Raw genomic sequence first — 24,776 nt, 5'->3', positions numbered from 1 at the left:
AAGAAATTACTATTGAATGTGGTGAATATGAATGCACTTTTTCACTTGAACTCCAAAAGAGTATTGTTATGTTTTTGTTTTGTTGTCTGCATGTTGGTATGCTCAATGTTTGCCCTGGCTTGGGTACAGTCTTTGTTAAAGCATTGTAGTATTATATTATCTGCTGGAGTAACAGTAACGGGATTGGAGGCTAAAACCTCTGTAGGGAAAATTTGTTGTGGTTAGGAACTGCCCCTTTGTAGCTAAAGTGTTATAGTGACTCTCAATATAATATGAGTGTGTGAGTGTGGGTATGTGTATTTGTGTCTATGAATGTGTGTTAGTGAGTTTGTAGTTTCCTTCTTATAATAAGTGGATGCAGGGACTTACCAAGCACAAGTTGAGCATCATGACGATTGTACGGTATTGAAACTACATGTGAAAAGAGTAATAATGTTTTTTGGGATATCACCAAAAATATCAAAATATCAATGAACTTTTAGGACAAGCTAGATATGTAGATAAGATACATGTTGTTTGGATGGCCTGAAACACTGTGCTGTTCTCTTTACAAATGGGAACATAAGGTTTCCTAGCATTGCGCAAACTTAACAATTTGGCACTCAACATATCCTATATTGGGACATAACCATGTTCCCAGCAGAACACAATCACACATGTCCTCACTCTCAATAAGTAATATATACTGTACACAGAGGAAAGTATTGTCATGGTTCACAAGGATAATAATTCATTCACATTTCAATGCAATGTGAATACGCCCTTTGTACATTTTTGTGAAGCAATCCCTTGGAGGCCAACAGATGACACATATCTGTACACAGCTGTTGTTATTCTGGCAGAGGAAATGGTGCTGTCCTCCCTCATAATGGATGTTTTGGCAGAGAACAGCTGAAGGGCTTCTCAGAAGCCAATGTACAACCCTTCAACAAGAGGACATAGCTGTGAACACAGGCTTAACCCATCAGAACACAGGCAGTAGACATTTTTATTAGACCTGTTTTTACTCTGTTGCGGATGATTATTACAGACAGATATTGTGGTGATATTATGCTCTCACCCAACTGTGACACATAATGAGAAAATGACTTAACAGAAACTTAGAAACTATAGAATATACAGTAACTATAATTGCAATGTTTTAATTTGTAGTGTTAGTATTGTTAGAGGTTTTTATGTTTTTATATCAAAGATAATGCATTTCATCTGTGTTTAAATTTCTCCTGATAAATCATCCTTTTGTTTTAAATATCAATGTGATTTCACACTCTCACCTAAACAAATCATGAATAAGAATTAACCAGGCAAGTATTGATCAAATTACAAAAATAGCATTGTTTCAAGTCATTGTTTCACATATAGAAAAGTACATGTCTAAATCAATGCTCAATTAATGTAAAATGAATTAGTATAGCTATACTAAACCAAAATATGAACGCAACATGCAACAATTTCAAGTATTTTACTGTTACAGTAAATCAGTCATTTGGAATAAATAAATTAGGCCCTAATCTATGGATTTCACATGACTGGGCAGGGGCAAAGCCATGGGTGGGCCTGGGAGGGCATAGGCCCACCCATTTGGCAACCAGGTCCAGCCAATCAGAATATTTTTTCCCCCACAAATGGGCTTTATTGCAGACAGAAATACTCCTCAGTTTCATCAGCTGTCTGGGTGGCTGGTCTCAGACGATCCCACAGGTGAAGAAGCCAATGTTGAGGTCCTGGGCAGGCGTGGTTATAAAAAAATATAAACGTAACATGCAACACTTTCAAAGATTTTACTGAGTTAGAGTTCATATAAGGAAATCAGTCAGTTGAAATAAATTCATTAGGCCCTAATCTATGGATTTCACATAACTGGGCAGGTGCGCAGCCATTGGTGGGCCTGGGAGAGCATAGGCCCACCCACTTGGGTGCCAATGCACCCAGTGGAGAGCCTGGCCCAGCCAAACAGAATGTTTTTCCCCAACAAAAGGGCTTTATTACAGACCACAATACTCCTCAGTTTAATCAGCTGTCCGGATGGCTGGTCTCAGATGATCGCGCAGGTGAAGAAAACATGTGGTCTGGGCAGGCGTAGTTACACGTGGTCTGCGGTTGTGAGGCCGGTTGGACATACTGCCAAATTCTCTAAAACTACGTCTGGTGGACTATCCTGCACATTTTACAGTGGCCAATTATTGTCCCCAACACAGGTGCACCTGTGTAATGATCATGCTGTTTAATAAGCTTCTTGATATGCCACACCTGTCAGGTGGATGTATTATCTTGGCAAAGGAAAAATGCTCACTAACACGGATGTACTGTAAACAAATTTGCTTACAAAATTTGAGAGAAAGAAGCTTTTTGTGCTCATGGAAAATGTCTGGGCTCTTTCATTTCAGCTCATGAAACATGGGACCAACACTTCATATGTTGTGTTTATATTTTTGTTCAGTGTAAATTACTTGACTGAAACTTGAATATGATTACACACTCTACATGTCAGCAAAAGCATTGTATTTGGTTCAAAACAATCTCTAAGACCTAAACCTCAAATGGAGTTGTGCATAAAGGGTGTGACCATTGAGCAAGTTGAGGAAGCTGAACTCCTAGGTAACATTCAATGGTCAATTATCATGGTCAAATCATATTGACAAAGTTGTTGTGAAGATGGGGAGGGTTATGTCTGGTATAAAACGTTTTTTTAACACTAAAATCAATTGTACTAGTTGTTCAGGCTCTGATCTTGTTCCATCTTGATTACTGTCCGGTAATATGGTCAAGTGCAGCAAAGAAATCCCTAGCAAAGCTGCAGCTGGCTCAAAACAAAGCAGCATGCCTTGCCCTTAACTGCAAACACAGAACTAACATGCCAGTTTTTTCTAGTTGAGGGCTAAAAATATATTCAAATGTAAAATGTTATAATGTTATTCATGGTATAACATATCTATAATGCCCCAATCCGGTGTAATGGTACAATCAGGATCCAGTCTTTACCTCCAGGGTCTCATAGCCAGACTACCGCCGGGATTCACTCTTAGAGGGAAAGAGAGAGAAAAGTTGATCTTGTTTTCGGTGCAACAAAAATAGGGATATTAATATAATCAAATATGAATATACAAATATTATAAAATACCTGAACAACACCGCTCCCCTGATAACAGGCATAATTCTAACTGCTCCTCTCTTGGGGATGGCTGGCTAAGCGCTCCAGACAGGGGCAGGTGTTGCCTCTTCTTCTTCTTTGGGAGCTTTTGTTGGGCCATGGCCAGGGAGTAGTACAGGCGGAAGTTATTGACTATGACTGGGACAGGCATGGCTATGGTCAGAATACCTGCCAGAGCACACAGGGCTCCAATTACCATGCCGGAACAGGTCTCCGGGTACATGTCCCCATAGCCCAGCGTTGTCATGGTAACCACCGCCCACCAGAAGCCTATGGGGATGTTCTTAAAATTGGTGTGCGCAGTCGAAGTTGGGTCTTCAGGGTCACCATGTACTCGCTCTGCGTAGAATTCCAGGGTGCTGAAAATTAGCATTCCAATTCCAAAGAAGACAGCAAGGAGGCAGAACTCTTGAACGCTGGCCTTTAGTGTGTAGACTAACACACGCACTCCCACCATGTGGCGCATCAGCTTAAAGATCCTCAGGATCCTCACAAAGTTCAGCACACGCAGGAAACCCAGGGCTTTCCCACTCAGCCCCACATCCAGGAAGAAGGGCAGGATGGCCACAAAGTCAATGATGTTTAGTATGTTCTTCACAAACACCAGTATGTTGGAGCAGCAGGTGAAACGGACCAGGAACTCAAATATGAACCACACCACACAGACGCCCTCCACCACAGTCAGAGTAGGTTCGGTCACTATCTCATAGTACGTCACCTCTTCGGTGTGGTTCCCATCTATGACCAGCTCTGTGCGTTTCTCTAACTTGTGGAAGCTCTCATGTGTCTCCAGACAGAAAGCTGTGATGGAAAGGAGGATGAAGAAGAGGGAAACAAACGCAATGACCTGCAAATGACAAGAAGGGGCATCATATGACTCTGAGTGGATCATCTCATAATGATTAAAGACACAAACAACACACTGATTTATTTGTCTTCTAGGTTTGATTGACGTGTTGGACATACGGTACCATTGTATCAAAAAGGCTATTGGTTGGTGAGATTAGGCTTGTGTGTTGTCTCCTGAACGGACTCAATCCCATGGTTGCTGTTTCATATGGAGCCACAGTACCTTCCATTTGAGTGACATGACTCAATGAGAGTTACATGACTGAACCATTTAAGGGACTCTGAGGGTGAATCTCAATTGCATTTTCTAATTCCTCACATCTTCTCTCCCCATCTCCTTCTCAAAGCACATTGGAGCAGAAGATCTAAAGTTCCTGCACTCTAATCTTCAATGTTTTAAGAAGGAAAGAAAAACATATGTAAGAAGAAAATAGAATTGAGATTCACCCTGAAGCTTACATTTTGGTGAAGCTCCTTTAATTATTACAGTCCTAGCCTATGGAACAGCCTACAAGAGAATCTGAGTGTAGTAAAAACTGTGGATTTTTTATTTATTTATGCACACACCTTTTTAGCCTTGCCTTTACTTATTTTTTAAATTTGGTTTATACGACTACCTTTTATAGTAGTTTTTTTGCCCTTATTGTGTCTGTGATTACTTTTATTTATATCTTATTCTTTTTTGTTTTCAATTTTTATTTGTGGTTTTAAAGATATGGAAATTTCCGCGTATGTGCAAAAAAAAATGTGTGTCGAGTAGCTGCTGCTCAGTGCTCTACTGCCACTTCCCCCTCCTTGAACACCTTTGCCTGGGGTGTATTCATTACGCTGATTCTGTTGCAAAACTTTTCTTAAACGGATGCAAACGAAACGGGGCGGGACCTCCCTGAATTTGTCCAATAACAACTCTCGTTTGGCAAATGATTACACCCCAGGTGTAGTCCACAAATCTTATGTTGAACACAAAGGGCGTGGTTGACATGTTCCAACTATTTATTGGATTCCATGCCTCAGTAGGCTATTAAGCATATGCACGATTTCATGTTATTTTTTCCGGAGGTGAATTAGGCTACATGCAGCTATTTACATGTTGTACACAAAATATGATCAACATGTTCATACAAACTTGCAGATATTTTTTTTCCCAAGGCAAAACTCAAGTGGGGAGTTACATGCAGCTATTTAGGCAGCATATCAAACACAAGCAAGAGACAGACATACAGTCTAATTAGCAATTGAATGTTATTTTTTTAATCATAATTGTAAATATTGGCTAAACAGGAAGCAGACAGGCAGTCAAAGTAGTAGTGTTCTATTTCAGCAACTCTGGCTAGTGGCAACGAAGTGGCAGCAGCTACGAAGATTAGCCTACATCCTCTCACAAAACACAGATTGTTTTTACTCCAATGCAACATGTATGGACTGTGTCCTTCTTGTGCAACTGCAATATCCATTACAACAGACAGAGAAGTTTGTAGCCTTCATAAAGGCCTTGAATGTTCGTTCTAATCACCGCAGGGTTTTATTTCAGCTGCTCAGAATATGAGGTAGTGATATAGACTACACCAACAAAGAAAAAAATGTGTACGTAAAATAACACATGCGCAGAACGTGATCTGGATCCATAGGTTTGAGAAGAGGTTTCCAGAGGGGCAGAGCAGGGGCACAAACTCAGTATTCACAGCCACGGCCTTTAAAGGGGTGTGATACATCAGACGTGCTTCAGGCTTTCAGAGCGGCTTCTATGTGCTTCTCCAAGCCATTGCAAGTGTTTCTTTTTCTTAAAAATGAGTGACTCTGTTTCACTGCTGTGATCCGTTTCTATGCCTGCTGCCTGCTCAGCGCAGTCAGTCATTAGAGCTGTTTGGTTTAGGGAAAAGCCATATGGTTTATAACTGCAGTACACAGAGCCTGCCTGCTACCACACCACCTTCTTCACAGCTTGGTAGGAATGCCCAGAGGGAATTACCCAGCCTCACACTGACTAGCCTGATTCAGTCCCTATCAAAACTACCTTTTTTTTAAATTGGGAGAGTATAAAGAATACAAACCTTGGCAGCCTTAGACGAGAAAGGGTCATCAAATAAAGCCCATATTTTTGGTTTCCACCTTTTGAAGCAGCTCTGAGAATTAGCTGGGTTGTCCTCAACATCGAATGACTCTGGAAACTCTTCATTGTGGTGCTCATTCGAGTCAGATGGCCCGAACGCTGCAAGGGCCTCTTCGGCATCCCTATGTTGGCAGAATGTTATCCAGCAACAAGGTTCCACGTCCACCTTGTCAACCCCCCAAAAAGCCAACTCCTCTTCAAAAAGGGGACCGCAGACATCTTTTGGACAGTGAAGCTTACCGGTTCTGTAATAATTCAGAACATTGGAAAAAACACCTGGATGTCTGTCGAAGAAGAATTCAGGGTCACCACTGGGGTCATGATCCATCAGTTTAGCCAAACGGGTACCAGGCAAGCTCTTGAGAGTGCCCATGTAAGTTTCATGGCGCATGCCACCAACGTTGATCACAACCTTTTTTGTGACATCCCCTTGTTTGTCCAAGTCTTCCCTTAGATATGTTTTCGACGAGGTCCTGTCATGGCCATGGGCTGAAGTATGGCCCTGAGAGGACACATACATTGAGCTGATCATGACCTGGAGGGGAGAGAATTGCACGTCCAGGAATGTTGTTTAGCCTACGGTCCTCGTCTGCGCCAACATATTTCAAGAGATTTAAAAGGTTTCTCAGGCCCAGGGGTAAAGAAAAACAGCATTACGGCAGACTGTCATCTCTCTCCTTTGGTAGTTAAGTTTGGGAAGAAATCATGATCTTTCCTTCTATTTATTGCTTCAGAGCCTACTACAGTGTAGTAGCCAGCCCCCTTTCTGCATTCCAAAGTTTTTGTCCACTCCTGTCAGTTAGGGAAACCTAGTCTCCATGGATTTCGTATTATTCATTAAGTAACTCCGAGATACTCCATTTACTATGACATGTTACATTTCATATGGTATGTGTTCATTTGTGGATGTCCAACACCCATTTCATATGATATATTACGAACTAAAAAGGTGTATTATGTTACGAATTAGTAAAACGTACAATATGTTACGAATTTTCAAAATGTACAATATGTTCCCAAATTTGCAAAACATATGATATGTTGCGAATTCCAACTAGGTGGCTAAAGTTAACTAGCTGGCTAACGTTAGCTAGGCGGTTAGGGTTAAGTTTAGGAGAAGAGATCCGTGATGAGATTCGAACTCACAACCTTTGAGTTGCTAGACGTTTGTGTTATACCCCCACCCTGACCACCCACCCTACTTTTGTTTTTGCCTTAAGTAACCATTTGTCTTATGCCTCCATACCAAACGTAACATATCATACTAACTTGAGTGCATCGGATTTACATTTAGTATGTTATGTCTAGTCTATAAGACCGGGCTGGTTAGGGGTACGGCTTCATTTCTTTACATCTTAAAGTATATATCAATAGATTTCAAAATAGGTAAAACATCCAAACATAAATCTCTGGAAAAGAACAACCTCACAATATGTAAGACAGTTTTAAGACAGTTTCTCCACCAGTGAACAGCTGCTGTCACTGTCACCTTTACTATAAGGAATAACTAATAAGTCATTAATTGAAGTGCAAATGGTTAACAAACTCTTCACATTCTTTGAACCTCAACATTGACTAGTAAAGCAGTATCTATTGGGCTAATGACCTCCTCTCGTGTCATCCTGCTGTATAAGAGACATAACACTGCCCTCTAGTGTTTCCAACAGAAATAGTCAGAGAAAGAATGACATAAAAGCTGTATAATAACCAACACTTTTGCTCTTTATTCGCTTGCTTTTACATGTATATTTATAAAAATGTTTATTTAAATGTTGTTGTTTTTTCGTAGATATTACAAATAAGTCGATATTACAAATGTAAAGACGGTAACCATGAAACCATTTAGAGGTTACAAGCTATTTAGACAATAAGATTCCCCAAAACCTAACAGCAATCTAAAACACTTCAAATGTTCTCTGGGATGTACAGTGCATTCGGAATGTATTCAGACCCCTTCACTATTTCCACGTTTTGTTACATTACAGCCTTATTCTAAAATGGATGAAATCGTTTTTTTCCCACATCAATCTACACACAATACCCCATAATGACAAAACAAAAACAGTTTTGAATTTTCATCCATGAATCTTCTGAATGCATAGCTTTATTTTAAACTTCTACCCACAGCCTACTCTTCCTGGGTGTTTTGTTGTCTATCTCATGGTTAGAATCTCTTATGCCTCAGATTACATAGTGTGATGGGACTCTCGTCCCCAAGCCAGAACCCTGGGTAGAGGGGTTCAGTGAATGTGCATTTCTGGGTTCTGTAGAGAAACTTCATCCTATCTGAGACTTCATAAAATGCTATGGTCCCCTCCTTGAATTTCAGGTAAACCCCTATTTTGTGCTGGCTGGGGGTTGCACTGAGTAGAATACTTTTACTGTTGTGGGACACAGAATAGCCTTTTGAACAGTCGAGGCTCCAGGATTGGTCACTGCCCCCAAAAGCGGATGTCTTAGAGCGTGATTTTCTGTTTATGCCCAAGTAGGCCAGGGCAATCTCAGCCTTGTTCCCCATCATCTCCACCTCCCAGTAGCAGCGCTCAGACTCAAGCCCCTCCCTGCACATCACCTGGTGACGGTTTGTAAACCTCTCAGGGTGAGGTTGGACTGGGACCTTCTGCTTTTTAGGGTCCCACCTCACCATTCTGTCCTCCATTGAGATGGAGAGGTCCTTGTGGGCAGTGTTGGGGTCCAGAGTGAGCTCACAGGCATCTGAAGGGTCAGAGGATCGTAAAATGATGTTCATGATCATGTTCGAACAGCATTCTCATGAGGCTGGTTCAGACCCATTTAAAACAAAAATCTCTTTATTATTATGTTTCTTTACAGTTGCTGTTGTACAGGTTGAGGGGATTTTAGATGTGTTGCATGTCTGTGTGTGACTAAAAGACTTAGGACTCACACTGTAGAAACTCAGGTCTGGTCGTAGGCTCTAGGGTCTGTGCAGCGCTGATAACTGTGGGTCAGGAGAAAGGCAGAACAGACGTAATATGTCATTGATCAAGCTCAGTTGGTGGTTAAGGTTGTAGTTAATTACTAACTCTCATTACTTAAGGTCAAGTAAACTGTGGCTGATTTTCTAAAACACTCAGGATAACAGTCACCTGGAAGCTGCTCAGGTTTGACTGGATATTGGGAACCTCCATTACCAGCCACTGTTGAGACAGATCATAAAATCCTTTACAAATGTATTGTATATTTGTCTCTGTCTGTCTGTCTGCTGCATTCCTCTCTTCAACTGACCAGTTTGAGACACTGTATTGATTTCTTCCTCACAGAATGCCTCCAGCCGATCCCCAAACTCTGAGATGGCAGTTCTTATGGCCTCAAAGGGAAGGTGTGGATCCGTCGAGACACTGGACAAGTTTTGGGGCTCTGAGAGGGTAGAAAGAGAGGGCCAACTCTTTGGTAATGAGAGAGGGAGATAGAGAGACATGAAACTGAAAGAGTTATTGTTATTAATCGGGACAATTCACCATATCATCATGCACACAGTTGCAAACCTTCAGAACCAGACCCAACATCTATCTACTACCCACTGGGCACAAACTGGTTGAATCAACGTAATTTCAATGTAATTTGTCAACTTATTGTGACATGGAATGTATGTGGAAAATACATTACATTTTAAATGTTTTTAAGCAATTTTCAACATAGACAAACCTTGTATAGGATATGTTGAATTTGTACCTTGAAACAAAGTCAGATCTTCAATGTTATATCCACATTCAGAAAAAAAATATAGGCTGGGCAGCACATCCTAATGGAAAGTATTCAGACCCCTTCCCCTTTTCCACATTTTGTTACGTTACAGCCTTATTTTAAAATTGATTATTTTAAACATCCTCATGTACACACAATATCCCATATTGACAAAGCGAAAACAGGTTTTTAGAAAATGTAGCAAATGTATTACAAATAAATCAGAAATACCTTGTTTACATAGGTATTCAGACACTTTGCTATGAGACTCGAGTTTGGAACCACCAAGACTCTTCCTAGAGCTGGCCGATTTGCAAAACTGAGCAATCGGGGGAGAAGGGCCTTGGTCAGGGAGGTGACCAAGAACCTGATGGTCACTCTGACAGAGCTCCAGAGTCCCTCTATGGAGATGGGAGAACCTTCCAGTAGGACAACCATCTCTGCAGCACTCCACCAATCAGGCCTTTATGGTAGAGTGGCCAGACAGAAGCCACTCCTCAGTAAAAGGCACATGACAGCCCGCTTGGAGATTGCCAAAAGGCACCTAAAGGACTCTCAGACCATGAGAAACATGATTCTCTGGTCTGATGAAACCAAGATTGACCTCTTTGGCCTGAATGCCAAGCGTCACATCTGGAGGAAACCTGGCACCAATGGCGGACTGGCCGTCGGGAGCAGCGAGACATTTCCCGGTGGCCCGAGGGTCGTTTTGGCCTGCCGTGAATAGTCAACTTGACCAGCGATAATATAGCAAGCAGGAATGAGTTGACGGAGAATCCACGTATCAGGCGCGACTCTCACACTCTCGCTGCAGTGTCCCCGTAACAAAAATGACATCAGGTCTCTCCGCGACGCACAAAGCAACCGTCTACCTGCTTCTCTACCGATAACATTTTAGACAAGTCACACGGCAAAATGGACGGTCAGAAAAGGAAAGGTGGAGCAGAGCGGGAGAGAATAAAAAAGAGAAAGGCCCTTGCCACAGATGCAGCTAAATGCTGCAAAATAAGCGACATGTTCAGGGGTAAGGGACCAGGTCAGTCAAAAACACTAGCTAAAACACACACACTGACACACACACACGTCACCCAGCACGGCTAGCTAAGTAGCCTAGCTAATAATAGTGACACAACGGCCGGTAGGCTAAACAGTTTGCACGTCTTCGTGGAGGAGTTATATCATAGCAATGAGTGCAACATAGTGATCATAATATGACATTGAAGGCAATATGTTTCAACTAGTAAAAAATAGTAAACCTAGACTATGGACTTGCCAGCATTCGGTCATGACTCATACCACAAAAGCTAGGGAAAGTGCACATATACACTGTACAGTGAAACAGGCTACAGTAACATAACTATAATACATCCATGAACGTAACACAGTAGCCTGTGTGACACAGCACAGGCAATGACAAAGATCATTAGCGCCATTAATACCAGCATTACAAGTTACTACAATAATATACAGCTCTGGGAAAAATGAAGAGCCCACTCCAAATTAAGAGACCAGAGCTGTATTAATGTAGCCTCCTGATATCCTACTGATAGTGAATATGATAATAGAGTATTTTCTTTGTAAAGGTGGAGAAGGAAGCAGCAGCAGCAATAGAGCTTCAGGTGCTCCTGCAGAACAGGAGATGGTGGTCAGTTCAGAGTCAGACTCAGAGCAGGAACCTTCAGGGACAACTTAAGAGGGCTATGGGCTATGATTTTAGATTAATATGTGCTTTATTTACGAGATTATCAGTAGGACTGTAATCGGGGGACATATCTTGTACATTTGTATATGTTATGATTGGTGTATTCCTAGTGACTTTTTGAGGGTGCACCCTTAGCCATAGCATACCTTGAAAACTCAGTGTTCAGATAGGCTACTTGTTGGTCAGTCCCAAATGTTTGTATTTTGTAATGTGGATAACTTTATTCCCAGATGAACATAGTGGCCAAATATATAACTAGTTTGGTACCCGTTACATCAACAAATAGGGTGAGCCTACAGAATTAGCAGTCTGGTGGTTTGCGTGAACAGGGTGGCCTGGGATGGAGTCAAATTCCCGGCCTGAATTATTGTTTCAGTCCGCCCCTGCCTGGCACCATCCCTATGGTGAAGCATGGTGGTGGCAGCATCATGCTGTGGGGATGTTTTTAAGTGGCAGGGACTGGGAGACTAGTCAGGATTGAGGGAAAGATGGACAGAGCAAAGTACAGCGATATCCTTGATGAAAACCTGCTCCAGAGCGCTCAGGACCTCAGACTGGAATGAAGGTTCACCTTCCAACAGGACAATGACCCTAAGCCCACAGCCAAGACAACACATGAGTGGTTTCAGGACAAGTCTCTGAATGTTCTTGAGTGGCCCAGCCAGAGCCCGGACTTGAACCCGATCAAACATCTCTGGCGAGACCTGAAAATAGCTGTGCAGCGATGCTCCCATCCAACCTGACAGAGCTTGAGAGGATCTACAGAGAAGGATGGGATAAACTCCCCAAATACAGATGTGCCAAGCTTGTAGCGTCATAACCAAGAAGACTCAAGGCTGTAATTGCTGCCAAAGGTGCTTCAACAAAGTACTGAGTAAAGTGTCTGCATACTGAAAATGTTATATTTCAGTTTTATTACTTTAAAAACCTGTTTTGCATTGTCATTATGGATTATTGTCTGTAGATTGATGAGGGAAAAAACTATTTGGGGGTTGAGAACTTGTTCTTGTTCTCAACTGGCCTACCTGGTTAAATAAAGGTGAAATAAATAAAACATTTAGTCAATTTTAAAATAAGGTTTTAATCTAATCAAGGGGTCTGAATACTTTCTGAATGCATTGTATTTATAGCTATTAATTTGGTCTCCCATTCAGGGTTTTAAACAAGCACAGCCCTGCTTAGCTGTGTCACTGACTACTACCAATGTGCTATCAAAAGAAAGTTAAAAAAAAATTATTTCACCGTTATTTAACCAAGTAGGCTAGTTGAGAACAAGTTCTCATTTACAACTGCGACCTGGCCAAGATAAAGAAATACAGTGCAACACAAACAACAACACAGAGTTACACATGGAATAAACAAACATACAGTCAATAACACAATAGAAAGAAAGTCTATATACAGTGTGTGCAAATGAAGTAAGATAAGGGAGGTATGCAAATAAATAGGCCATAGTGGCAAAATGATTACAATATAGCAATTAAACACTGGAGTGATAGATGTGCAGAAGATGAATGTGCAAGTAAAGATACTGAGGTACAAAGGAGAAAAAATTTTAAATAACAGTATGGGGATGAGGTAGTTGGATGGGCTATTTACAAGATGGGCTATGTACAGGTGCAGTGATCTGTGAGCTGCTCTGACAGCTGGTGCTTAAAGTTAGTGAGGGAGATAGGAGTCTCCAGCTTCAGTGATTTTTGCAATTCGTTCCAGTCATTGACAGCAGAGAACTGGAAGGAAAGGCGGCCAAATGAGGAATTGGCTTTGGGGGTGACCAGTGAAATATACCTGCTGGAGCGCGTGCTACAGGTGGGTGCTGCTATGGTGACCAGTGAGCTGAGATAAGGTGGGGCTTTACATAGCAAAGACTTATAGATGACCTGGAGCCAGTGGGTTTGGCAACGAATATGAAGCGAGGGCCAGCCAACGAGAGCCTACAGGTCACTGTGGTGGGTAGTATATGGGGCTTTGGTGAGTAGTATATGGGGCTTTGGTAACAAAACGGGTTAGACTGTGATAGACTGCATCCAATTTGCTGAGTAGAGTGTTGGAGGCTATTTTGTAAATGACATCGCCGAAGTCAAGGATTGGTAGGATAGTCAGTTTTACGAGGGTCTGTTTGGCAGCATGAGTGAAGGATGCTTTGTTGCGAAATAGGAAGTCGATTCTAGATTTAATTTTGGATTGGAGATGCTTAATGTAAGTCTGGAAGGAGAGTGTACAGTCTAACCAGACAGCTAGGTATTTGCAGATATCCACATATTCTAAGTCAGAACCGTCCAGAGTAGTGATGCTGGATGGGCGGGCAGGTGCTGGTAGCGATCGGTTGAAGAGCATGCATTTAGGTTTACTTGCATTTAAGAGCAATTGGAGGCCACGAAGGAGAGTTGTATGGCATTGAAGCTCGTCTGAAGGTTAGTTAACACAGTGTCCAAAGAAGGGCCAGAAGTATACAAAATGGTATCGTCTGCGTAAAGGTGGATCAGAGAAGCACCAGCAGCAAGAGCGACATCATTGATGTATACAGAGAAGAGAGTCGGCCCGAGATTTGAACCCTGTGGCACCCCAATAGAGACTGCCAGACAACAGGCCCTCCGATTTGACGAACTGAACTCTGTCTGAGTAGTTGGTGAACCAGACGAGGCAGTCATTTGAGAAACCAAGGCTGTTGAGTCTGCCGATAAGAATGTGGTGATTGACAGAGTCAAAAGCCTTGGCCAGGTCTATGAATACAGCTGCACAGTATTGTCTCTTATCAATGGAGGTTATGATATCGTTTAAGACCTTGAGAATGGCTGAGGTGCACCCATGACCAGCTTGGAAACGAGATTGCATAGCGGAGAAGGTACGGTGGGATTCGAAGTGGTCTGTTTGTTAACTTGGCTTTCAAAGACCTTAGAAAGGCAGGGTAGGATAGATATAGGTCTGTAGCAGTTTGGGTCTAGAGTCTCTCCCCCTTTGAAGAGGGGGATGACCGTGGCAGCTTTCCAATCTTTGGGAGTCTCAGACGATACGAAAGAGAGGTTGAACAGGCTAGAAATAGGGGTTGACCCTCTCTTTTTTTTAGAAAGAGAGGGTCCAGATTGTCTAGCCCTGCTGATTTGTAGGGGTCCAGATTTTACAGCTCTTTCAGAACATCAGCTATCTGGATTTGGGTGAAGGAGAAATGGGGGAGGCTTGGGCAAGTTGCTGTGGGGGGTGCAGTGCTCTTGACCAGTGTAGGGGTGGCCAGGTGTAAAGCATGGCCAGCCGTAGAAAAATGCTAATTGAAATTCTCAATAATCGTGGATTTATCGGTGGTGACAGTGGCAACTGAGAGGAGGTGCTCTTATTCTCCATGGACTTTACAGTGTCCCAGAACTTTTTGGAGTTTGTGCTGCAGAATGCACATTTCTGTTTGAAAAAGCTAGCCTTTGCTTTCTTAACTGCCTGTGTATATTGGTTCCTAACTTCCCTGAAAAGTTGCATGTCATGGGGGCTATTCGATGCTAATGCAGTACACCACAGGATGTTTTTGTGCTGGTCAAGGGCAGTCAGGTCTGGAGTGAACCACGGGCTATATCTGTTCCTGGTTCTACATTTTTTGAATGGGGCATGCTTATGTAAGATTGTGAGGAAAGCACTTTTAAAGAATAACCAGGCATCTTCTACTAACGGAATGAGGTCAATATCCTTCCAGGATTCCCGGGCCAGGTTGATTAGAAAGGCCTGCTCGCTGAAGTGTTTTAGGGAGCGTTTGACAGTGATGAGGTGTGGTCGTTTGACCGCAGACCCATTACGGACGCAAGCAATGAGGCAGTGATCGCTGAGATCCTGGTTGAAGACAGCAGAGGTGTATTTGGAGGGCAGGTTGGTTAGGATGATATCTATGAGGGTGCCTGTGTTTACGGATTTGGGGTTGTAACTGGTAGATTCATTGATAATTTGTGTGAGATAGAGGGCATTAAGCTTAGATTGTAGGACGGCCGGGGTGTTAAGCATGTCCCAGTTTAGGTCACCTAACAGCACGAGCTCTGAAGGTAGATGGGGGGGCAATCAATTCACATATGGTGTCCAGGGCGCAGCTGGGGGTAGAAGGTGGTCTATAGCAAGCGGCAACGGTGAGAGACTTGTTTCTGGAAAGGTGGATTTTTAAAAGTAGAAGCTCAAACTGTTTGGGCACAGACATGGATAGACAGAACTCTGCAGGCTGTCTCTGCAGTAGATTGCAACTCCACCCCATTAGCAGTTCTATCTTGTCGGAAAATGTTATAGTTAGGGATGGAAATTTCAGGGTTTTTGATGGCCTTCCTAAGCTCAGATTCAGACACGGCTAGGACATCCGGGTTGGCAGAGTGTGCTAAAGCAGTGAATAAAACAATGATTATTGAGAGATCTGTTTATAACTAAAGATATTCACTGTTGCCAGTGAAGTCATTCCAAAGGCTAGGTTCAACAGAGCAAATGAAAAGTAACCATACTTTATCAATCATATATCCTCAATGATGCTATTTAGGCCACCGGAGGTTGGTGGCAACTTAATTGGGGAGGACAGGCTCGAGTAAATGGCTGGAGCGGAATCAGTGGAGTGGTATCAGACACATGGTTTCTATTTGTTTGATGCCATTCCATTGGCGCCGTTCAAGCCATTATTATGAGCTGTCCTCCCCTCAGCAGCTTCCACTGATTTAGGCCTATAAAGCATCAACAACTATTGTTTCAATTCAACCCAGGGTCCAACTAAAAATAGACAATACATATAGGCCTAGGGTTTCAAGCTTTGGTTGATTTCAAATGTAATCTTCAAGTTAATCATTAATATGTTGGATTGACATCTCCATCTCAACCAAAAATCTATGTTAAAGAATAGGACTAAATCAAATCAAACATGATTTAAAGTGCATTTACAGTTTGATTAGATTAGATTTAGTCAATTATTAATTTGTATACAAACTGGATATTGTCAACACAACCAAATATCAACATTTGAAGGAGATGTGTCTTTTGCTTGGATATCCATCTGTGCCACTGACTTAGTCTGGCATTTATTCCAGTTGATCTACAAATAAAATCTCAACCAAAATCTCAATCACAAATCTCAACCAAAAATGTAACTTAAAGAATAGGACTAAATCTAATCTAATCAAACTTTAAATGCATCGTAAATAAAGCTTATTTGATTCAGTTCTATTCTTTAACTTTGATTCTTGGTTGAGATGGAGACGTGAATCCAACATATCGGCACACGCACTCGGCACACACATACTCAGGCTGACTGGCTCTCGTTCAGGCAAATGAGAAATAAGTGCACTCAGGCTATCCGGAAGGCCAAATTAGTTACTTTAAGGAGCAGTTCTCTCTCTGTGGGTCTAACCCCAAGAAGTTCTGGAAAACGTTTAAAGACCTGGAGAATAAACCTTACTCCTCACATGTCCCTTAATGTTGATGATGTGGTTGTTACTGACAAGGAGCACATGGCTGAGCTCTTTAATCACCACCTCATTAAGTCAGGATTCCTATTTGACTCAGCCATGCCTCCTTGCCCGTCCAACATTTCCTCAACTCCCACCCCTTCTAATGCGACAAGCACTGATGCTCCTCCCTCTTTTTCCCCTGCCCTGCTACAAAGTGTCTCCCTGCAGGCGGTCACTGAGTCTGAGGTACTAAAGGAGCTCCTTAAACTTGACCCCAAAAAACATCTTGGTCAGATGGTTTAGATCCTTTCTTCTTTAAGGTTGCAGCCCCTATCATCGCCAAGCCTATCTCTGACCTTTTAACCTGTCTCTCCTCTCTGGGGAGGTTCCCCTTGCTTGGAAGGCAGCCACGGTGCATCCTTTATTTAAAGGGGGAGATCAAGCTGATCCTAACTGTTATAGGCCTATTTCTATTTAGCCCTGTTTATCAAAAGTGTTGGAAAAACTTGTCAATAATGAACTGACTGGCTTTCTTGATGTCTATAGTGTACTCTCTGGTATGCAATCTGGTTTCCGCTCAGGTTAAGGATGTGTCACTGCAAACTTAAAGGTCCTAAATTATGTCACCATTGCCCTTGATTCTAAGCAATGTTGTGCTGCTATTTTTATTGACTTGGCCAAAGCTTTGGATATGGTAGACCATTCCATTATTCTGGGCTGGCTAATGAGTATTGGTGTCTCTGAGGGGTCTTTAGCCTGGTTTGCTAACTACCTCTCTCAAAGAGTGCAGTGTATAAAGTCAGAACATCTGCTGTCTCAGCCAATGCCTGTCACCAATGGAGTACCGCAAGGCTTGATCCTCGGCCCCACACTCTTCTCAATTTGCATCAACAACATAGCTCAGGCAGTAGGAAGCTCTCTCATCCATTTATATGCAGATGATACAGTCTTATACTCAACTGGCCCCTCCCCGGATTTTGTGTTAAACGCTCTACAACAAAGCTTTCTTAGTGTCGAACAAGCTTTCTCTGACCTTAACCTTGTTCTGAACACCTCCAAAACAAAGGTAATCTGGTTTGGTAAGAAGATTGCCCCTCTCCCCACCGGTGTGATTACTACCTCTGAGGGTTTGAGTTAGTCACCTCATATAAGTACTTGGGAGTATGGATAGACGGTACACTGTCCTTCTCTCAGCACATATCAAAGCTGTTTCCTCTATCGTAATCACTCTTCTTTCACCCCAGCTGCCAAACTTACCCCGATTCAGATGACCATCCTACCCATGCTAGAGACGTAATTTATAGATTAGAAGATAAGGGTGCTTTCGAGCGGCTAGATGTTCTTTCCCATTCGGCCACCAGATTTGCCACTAATGCTCCTTATAGTACACATCACTGCACTCTATACTCCTCTGTAATCTGGCCATCACTGTATACCTGTTGCAAGACCCACTGGTTGATGTTCATTTATAAAACCCTCTTAGGCCTCACTCCCCCTTATCTGAGATACCTGCTGCAGCCCTCTTCCTCCACATTCAACACCTGTTCTGCAAGTCACATTCTGTTAAAGGTCCCCAAAGCACACACATCCCTGCATCGCTCCTCTTTTAAGTTCGCTGCAGCTAGTGACTTGAACGAGCTGCAAAAAACACTCAAACTGGACAGTTTTATCTCCATCTCTTAATTTTAAAGAATCAATCATGGACACTCATACTGACAGTTGTGGCTGCTTCGCACGATTTATTGTTGTCTCTACCTTCTTGCCCTTTGTGTTGTTGTCTGTGCCCAATAATGTTTGTACCATGTTTTGTGCTGCTACCATGTTGTGCTGCTGCCATGTTGTGTTGCTACCGTGCTGTGTTGTCATGTGTTGCTGCCATGCTATGTTGTTGTCTTATGTCTCTCTTTATGTAGTGTTATGGTGTCTCTCTTGTCATTATGTGTGTTTTGTCCTACTTTTTATTATTTTACCCCAGCGTCCGTCCCCGCAGGAGGCTTTTTGCCTTTTGGTAGGCTGTCATTGTAAATAAGAATTTGTTCTTTACTGATTTACCTAGTTAAATAAAGGTTAAATAAAATAAATAAAAATATACATTATTAATTTGTAGACAAACTAGAATTAAAGTCGGACTAAATCAGTGGCACAGAAGATACATCTCCTTCAAATGTTGATATTTGGTTGAGATGACAACCAACCGAATTCAATATCACTTTTGCAGTACAGTAAAAAGCCAATTAACTTGTTGACAAGTTAACAAATTATATGTTGGAGTCACGTCTCCAACTAAACCAAAAATAAAATGTAAAGAATAGGATCAACTTGCCCAAGCCTACCCAATTTCTCCTTCACCCAAATCCAGATAGCTGATGTTCTGAAAGAACTGCAAAATCTGGACCCCTACAAATCAACCAGGCTAGACAATCTGGACCCTCTCTTTCTAAAATTATTCGCCAAAATTGTTGAAACCCCTATTACTAGCCTGTTCAACCTCTCTTTCGTATCATCTGAGATCCCCAAAGATTGGAAAGCTTCCGTGGTCATCCCCCTCTTCAAAGGGGGAGACACTCTAGACCCAAACTGCTACAGACCTATATCTATCCTACCCTACCTTTCTAAGGTCTTCGAAAGCCAAGTTAACAAACAGATCACTGACCATTTCGAATCCCACCGTACCTTCTCCCCTATGCAATCTGGTTTCCAAGCTGGTCATGGGTGAACCTCAGCCACGCTCAAGGTCGTAAATGATATTATAACCGCCATCGATAAGATACAATACTGTGCAGCTGTATTCATAGACCTGGCCAAGGCTTTCGAATCTGTCAATCACCACATTCTTATCGGCAGACTCAACAGCCTTGGTTTCTCAAATGACTGCCTTGCCTGGTTCACCAACTACTTATCAGATAGAGTTCAGTGTGTCAAATCGGAGGGCCTGTTGTCCGGAACTCTGGCAGTCTCTATGGGGGTGCCACAGGGTTCAATTCTTGGGCCGACTCTCTTCTCTGTATACATCAATGATGTCGCTCTTCCTGCTGGTGATTCTCTGATCCACCTCTACGCAGACGACACCATTCTGTATATTTCTGGCCCTTCATTGGACACTGTGTTAATTAACCTCCAGACGAGTTTCAATGCCATACAACTCTCCTTCCGTGGCCTCCAATTGCTCTTAAATGCAAGTAAAACTAAATGCATGCTCTTCAACCGATCGCTGCCCACACCTGCTCGCCCATCCAGCATCACTACTCTGGACGGTTCTGACTTAGAATATTGGACAACTACAAATACCTAGGTGTCTGGTTAGACTGTAAACTCTCCTTCCATACTCACATTAACCATCTCCAATTCAAAATTAAATCTATAATTGGCTTTCTATTTCGCAACAAAGCATCCTTCACTCATGCTGCCAAACATACCTTCGTAAAACTGACTATCCTACCGATCCTTGACTTCGGCGATGTCATTTACAAAATAGCCTCCAACACTACTCAGGAAATTTGATGCAGTCTATCACAGTGCCATCTGTTTTTTCACCAAAGCCCCATATACTACCCACCACAGTGACCTGTATGCTCTCGTTGGCTGGCCCTTTCTTCATATTTGTTGTCAAACCCACTGGCTCCAGATCATCTATAAGTCTTTGCTAGGTAACGCCCCGCCTTATCTCAGCTCACTGGTCACCATAGCAGCACCCACCTGTAGCACGCGCTCCAGCAGGTATATTTCACTGCTCACCCCCAAAGCCAATTCCTCCTTTGGCCGCCTTTCCTTCCAGTTCTCTGCTGCCAATGATTGGAACGAACTGCAAAAATCACTGAAGCTGGAGACTCATATCTCCCTCACTAACTTTAAGCACCAGCTGTCAGAGAAGCTCACAGATCACTTCACCTGTACATAGTCCATCTGTAAATAGCCCATCCCAACTACCTCATCCCCATACTGTTATTTATTTACTTTATTTTGCTCCTTTGCACCCCAGTATCTCTACTTGCACATTCATCTTCTGCAAATCTATCACTCCAGTGTTTAATTGCTATATTGTAATTATTTTGACACTATGGCCTATTTATTGCCTTACCTCCCTTATCCTACCTCATTTGCACACACTGTATATAGACTTTTTCGATTGTATTATAGATTCTATGTTTGTTTATTCCATGTGTAACTCTGTGTTATTGTTTGTGACGCACTGCTTTGCTTTATCTTGTCCGAGTCGCAGTTGTAAATGAGAACTTGTTCTCAACTAGCCTACTTGGTTAAATAAAGGTGAAATAAAATAAAAAAATGTAAGAATTAAGCCAGTGGCTCAGATGGAACTGTCCAAGCATATCCTATAAATGTTGATATTTGGTTGTTGTCAACCAAACACAATTCAAAATGACTTTTTTAATACAGTAAATAGCCTAATGTTAAGGCTATCTTACAAACTAATGTAACAGTATTTATTTAACCTTAAAATGAGTAACACATCCATGGCCACATTTTGAGGTTAGGATACTGTAACTATCAATATCTTCTTATGTAATCATAGAAAGCATGCATGTTCAAGATGGCATGGAAAGGTTGCAGGTCTGTGGAGATCACTATAATAATCACAATTGCTAGAATAATCTGTGCAGAATCTCGAACACCATTGGTCACTTGAACGATGTACTTTTAATGCAATCTCAACTGCAATCCAGGTAATTTGGTTGTGTTATTTGATTAAGCAGAGTGATGACACATTAAGTTGTTGTATAAATACTAAATATCTGACATTGCATCCCATTTGAATTTTGTTGTGCTTTAAATGGTTGAAAGCGCAGTGATAACACATTTAGATGGCAACTAAACCATAAATCAGAAATTGTTTTTCCATTGGATTTTGGTTGTGCTTTTAGATGGTTGAAAGCATAGTGATAACACATTGGTAAATAAACAAACTTCTGGCTGTCTTTTTTGAGTGGGTGAATAAAGGTTGAAATCTCATTGATCAATGTCTCAACCAAATATCACCCAAATGTCCATGGTGAAATGATGTGGTGACATCAATTCAATGTCAATTCCACGTTGGTTTAACGTAATTTCATTGAAATGAAGTGGAAACATTGATTCAACCAGTGTGTGTCCAGTGGGTACAGCCTGTGATGCAACTAACCATACCTGGAGGAAGTGGATATTATCATCTGTCTGTGACAGCTCCTCCAGCTCAGTGTCTTTCTTCTTCAGGTTAGCAATGTCTGTCTCCAGGTTGCACAGGGAGCTCTCAGCCTGAGCCACTACAGCTGTCTCCTGGGCCCAGATGAGCTCTCTGACTGTGGTGGAGTAGTGCCTCTGGAGGGAGTCAATCAGCCCAGCGAGGACGCCCTCGCAGTGCTCTTCAGCAGCCCTACTACCTTCCTGTTACACATACAGTTAGGGGCGGACAAAGCAATTTATGTTCATTTTTTTTCAGACCCTTTGACTTTTTCATTTTTAAAGCTATAGGCCAAATAAAGTTGTTTTTAACACATTTGTGTTAAAAAATCTGTCAGTGGGGGCCCCCTGGGCAGCTGGGACAATATACACCCATAAGGTAGGAAGGAGACATAGACATTGCCATTAGTTGGTTTAGTCCTGAGAGCATGGTAAATAACTATTTTCACTTCCTTCTCTGACCTACTGTAGACCCACCTTAATCCTCTGTATGCTCTCTGTCAGGTCTTTCTCTGACCTACTGTAGACCCACCTTAATCCTCTGAATGCTCTCTGTCAGGTCTTTCTCTGACCTACTGTAGACCCACCTTAATCCTCTGAATGCTCTCTGTCAGGTCCTTCTCTGACCTACTGTAGACCCACCTTAATCCTCTGAATGCTCTCTGTCAGGTCCTTCTCTGACCTACTGTAGACCCACCTTAATCCTCTGAATGCTCTCTATTAGGTCCTTCTCTGACCTACTGTAGACCCACCTTAATCCTCTGAATGCTCTCTGTCAGGTCCTTCTCTGACCTACTGTAGACCCACCTTAATCCTCTGAATGCTCTCTGTCAGGTCCTTCTCTGACCTACTGTAGACCCACCTTAATCCTCTGAATGCTCTCTATTAGGTCCTTCTCTGACCTACTGTAGACCCACCTTAATCCTCTGAATGCTCTCTATTAGGTCTTTCTCTGACCTACTGTAGACCCACCTTAATCCTCTGAATGCTCTCTGTCAGGTCCTTCTCTGACCTACTGTAGACCCACCTTAATCCTCTGAATGCTCTCTGTCAGGTCCTTCTCTGACCTACTGTAGACCCACCTTAATCCTCTGAATGCTCTCTGTCAGGTCCTTCTCTGACCTACTGTAGACCCACCTTAATCCTCTGAATGCTCTCTGTCAGGTCCTTCTCTGACCTACTGTAGACCCACCTTAATCCTCTGAATGCTCTCTGTCAGGTCCTTCTCTGACCTACTGTAGACCCACCTTAATCCTCTGAATGCTCTCTGTCAGGTCCTTCTCTGACCTACTGTAGACCCACCTTAATCCTCTGAATGCTCTCTGTCAGGTCCTTCTGCTCCTTTTCTCTCTTTTTGATCCTCTCCTTGGATTCCTTCTTAAGGTCCTGGAGCTGTTTCTGTGGAGGGAAAATATATCTACAGATTAAATATTTAAAAGGTTAAACCAATAATGATCTCATAAATCCTGGAATGCACAAGGGAATTAAGTAATCTTTACTTACTTATTTGAATTGAATCAATAAGTGATCAAATGTGCAATATACACATAACCCTTGGGATACTTGAAGCAACAGATTTAAGTTTATAGGTCAGTACCTGTTTCCTGCTCCATCCCTCATTCACGAACAAAGTGGAGTGTGATTTGTGCTCAACCAGGGCGCACAGAAGGCAGATGCATTGATCATCATCACAGCAGTAAACCTCCAGCAGTCTGCCATGTGTGGGACATACTCTGCTCTTCGGTGCCTCTGAGACTGTAGTGGTTTGGGGACTCTTCATGGGTCTGGCCTTTTCCTGAGTCTGACTGGGCGATGGCCCTGCCTGATGGCAGGCTGCAGCAGGTCTGTGCTTACCTACGGAACCCACATTATTTCTCCACCTGGACTTCTCCATGGCTTCCACCATTTCAGCCAGAGCAATGTTCTTGATCAGGTTAGGCCTCTGGTGAAAGGTATATTGGCATTCAGGGCAGCTGCAGAAACGATCATGCTTTTCTTCATTGTCCCAGAAGTCCTGAATGCAGAGACTGCAGAAAGTGTGCCCACATGGAATAGTAGCTGGACTCCTGAGCATCTCCTGGCAGAGTGGACAGCTGAGGTGGGCCATCCTGACCGATACACCAGACACTGCCATATCTGAGAACAAACTGATACCGACTGACTGGAACAAGTTTCATTTCCGCCAGAAAGACAAGAGTTTCGATTCTGTAAAGTGAGGTGGCACTCCTTGTCGTTTCTTGGTATGTTCGTGAGAGCTGAGGGGAAGTGGTTGAATCAGAGAGATGCGGGGGACACAACATCTATAAAATAGTTCTGACATTGAGAGCTCTTTCCCAACAATGCAGTGATAATAATAATAATATAGATAATAGAATAAAAACAATATTTAAATAAACACTGCGGGTGGTCTTAAGACGCGCCTCCAACATCAGTCAAATGGTGGTGAGGTCTGATCTTCCACCGGTGCCATGAAATTGTGCCAGACGGTAATTACAGAGGTGGCCGATGTACGCAGTGTAAGTTTACGAACAAATGTTCAATAAACATATTATGGCAAAGGCCATTAAGATTAAGGGCATCATTACGTATTCCACACATTTTTTTATATATCAGATCAAGTGTATTTGTGGTCTATGCTAGGCTATGTTGGACCAACGAAACGAGCTCTGAAAACAAGGATAGCAGAACGCA

The 24,776-nt window shown here is 42.4% G+C and overlaps 2 protein-coding genes across 2 annotated transcripts; both read right to left on the bottom strand.

The window, feature by feature from the left end:
* Nucleotides 1-974: 974 nt before the first annotated feature.
* Nucleotides 975-6,823, bottom strand: LOC106583079 (potassium voltage-gated channel subfamily C member 1). Its single transcript, XM_014166870.2, has 3 exons — nucleotides 6,052-6,823; nucleotides 3,122-3,998; nucleotides 975-3,021 (listed from the first exon to the last, which is right to left on the bottom strand). The coding sequence occupies exons 1-3, from the start codon at nucleotides 6,640-6,642 to the stop codon at nucleotides 3,017-3,019; spliced, it is 1,473 nt and encodes a 490-aa protein (XP_014022345.1). The 5' UTR covers nucleotides 6,643-6,823; the 3' UTR covers nucleotides 975-3,016.
* Nucleotides 6,824-7,811: 988 nt separating this feature from the next.
* Nucleotides 7,812-24,261, bottom strand: LOC106583080 (tripartite motif-containing protein 16-like protein). The gene is made up of 7 exons (XM_014166872.2): nucleotides 23,683-24,261; nucleotides 23,388-23,483; nucleotides 22,053-22,289; nucleotides 9,357-9,516; nucleotides 9,218-9,268; nucleotides 9,016-9,069; nucleotides 7,812-8,825 (listed from the first exon to the last, which is right to left on the bottom strand). Exons 1-7 carry the CDS (start codon nucleotides 24,217-24,219, stop codon nucleotides 8,275-8,277), a joined length of 1,686 nt encoding a protein of 561 aa, XP_014022347.1. The 5' UTR covers nucleotides 24,220-24,261; the 3' UTR covers nucleotides 7,812-8,274.
* Nucleotides 24,262-24,776: the final 515 nt, after the last annotated feature.

The sequence above is a fragment of the Salmo salar genome, chromosome ssa22 (assembly GCF_905237065.1).
Source record: "Salmo salar chromosome ssa22, Ssal_v3.1, whole genome shotgun sequence".
In the NCBI taxonomy this organism is placed as follows: domain Eukaryota; kingdom Metazoa; phylum Chordata; class Actinopteri; order Salmoniformes; family Salmonidae; genus Salmo; species Salmo salar.
The sequence above is the reverse complement of the archived record's forward strand: the minus strand, read 5'-3'. Positions and strand labels throughout refer to the sequence as shown.

Excerpts from the sequence above, each read along its gene's own strand:
- LOC106583079 (XM_014166870.2), bottom strand. The coding sequence starts at position 6,642 with ATGATCAGCTCAATGTATGTGTCCTCTCAGGGCCATACTTCAGCCCAT. Across the intron at positions 3,999-6,051 it reads TCTCGTCTAAGGCTGCCAAG|GTCATTGCGTTTGTTTCCCT; the intron begins GTTTGTATTCTT and ends TGTCATTTGCAG.
- LOC106583080 (XM_014166872.2), bottom strand. The coding sequence starts at position 24,219 with ATGGCAGTGTCTGGTGTATCGGTCAGGATGGCCCACCTCAGCTGTCCA. Across the intron at positions 9,517-22,052 it reads ATAATATCCACTTCCTCCAG|AGTTGGCCCTCTCTTTCTAC; the intron begins GTATGGTTAGTT and ends TCATTACCAAAG. Across the intron at positions 8,826-9,015 it reads CAGACCTGAGTTTCTACAGT|ATGCCTGTGAGCTCACTCTG; the intron begins GTGAGTCCTAAG and ends CTGACCCTTCAG.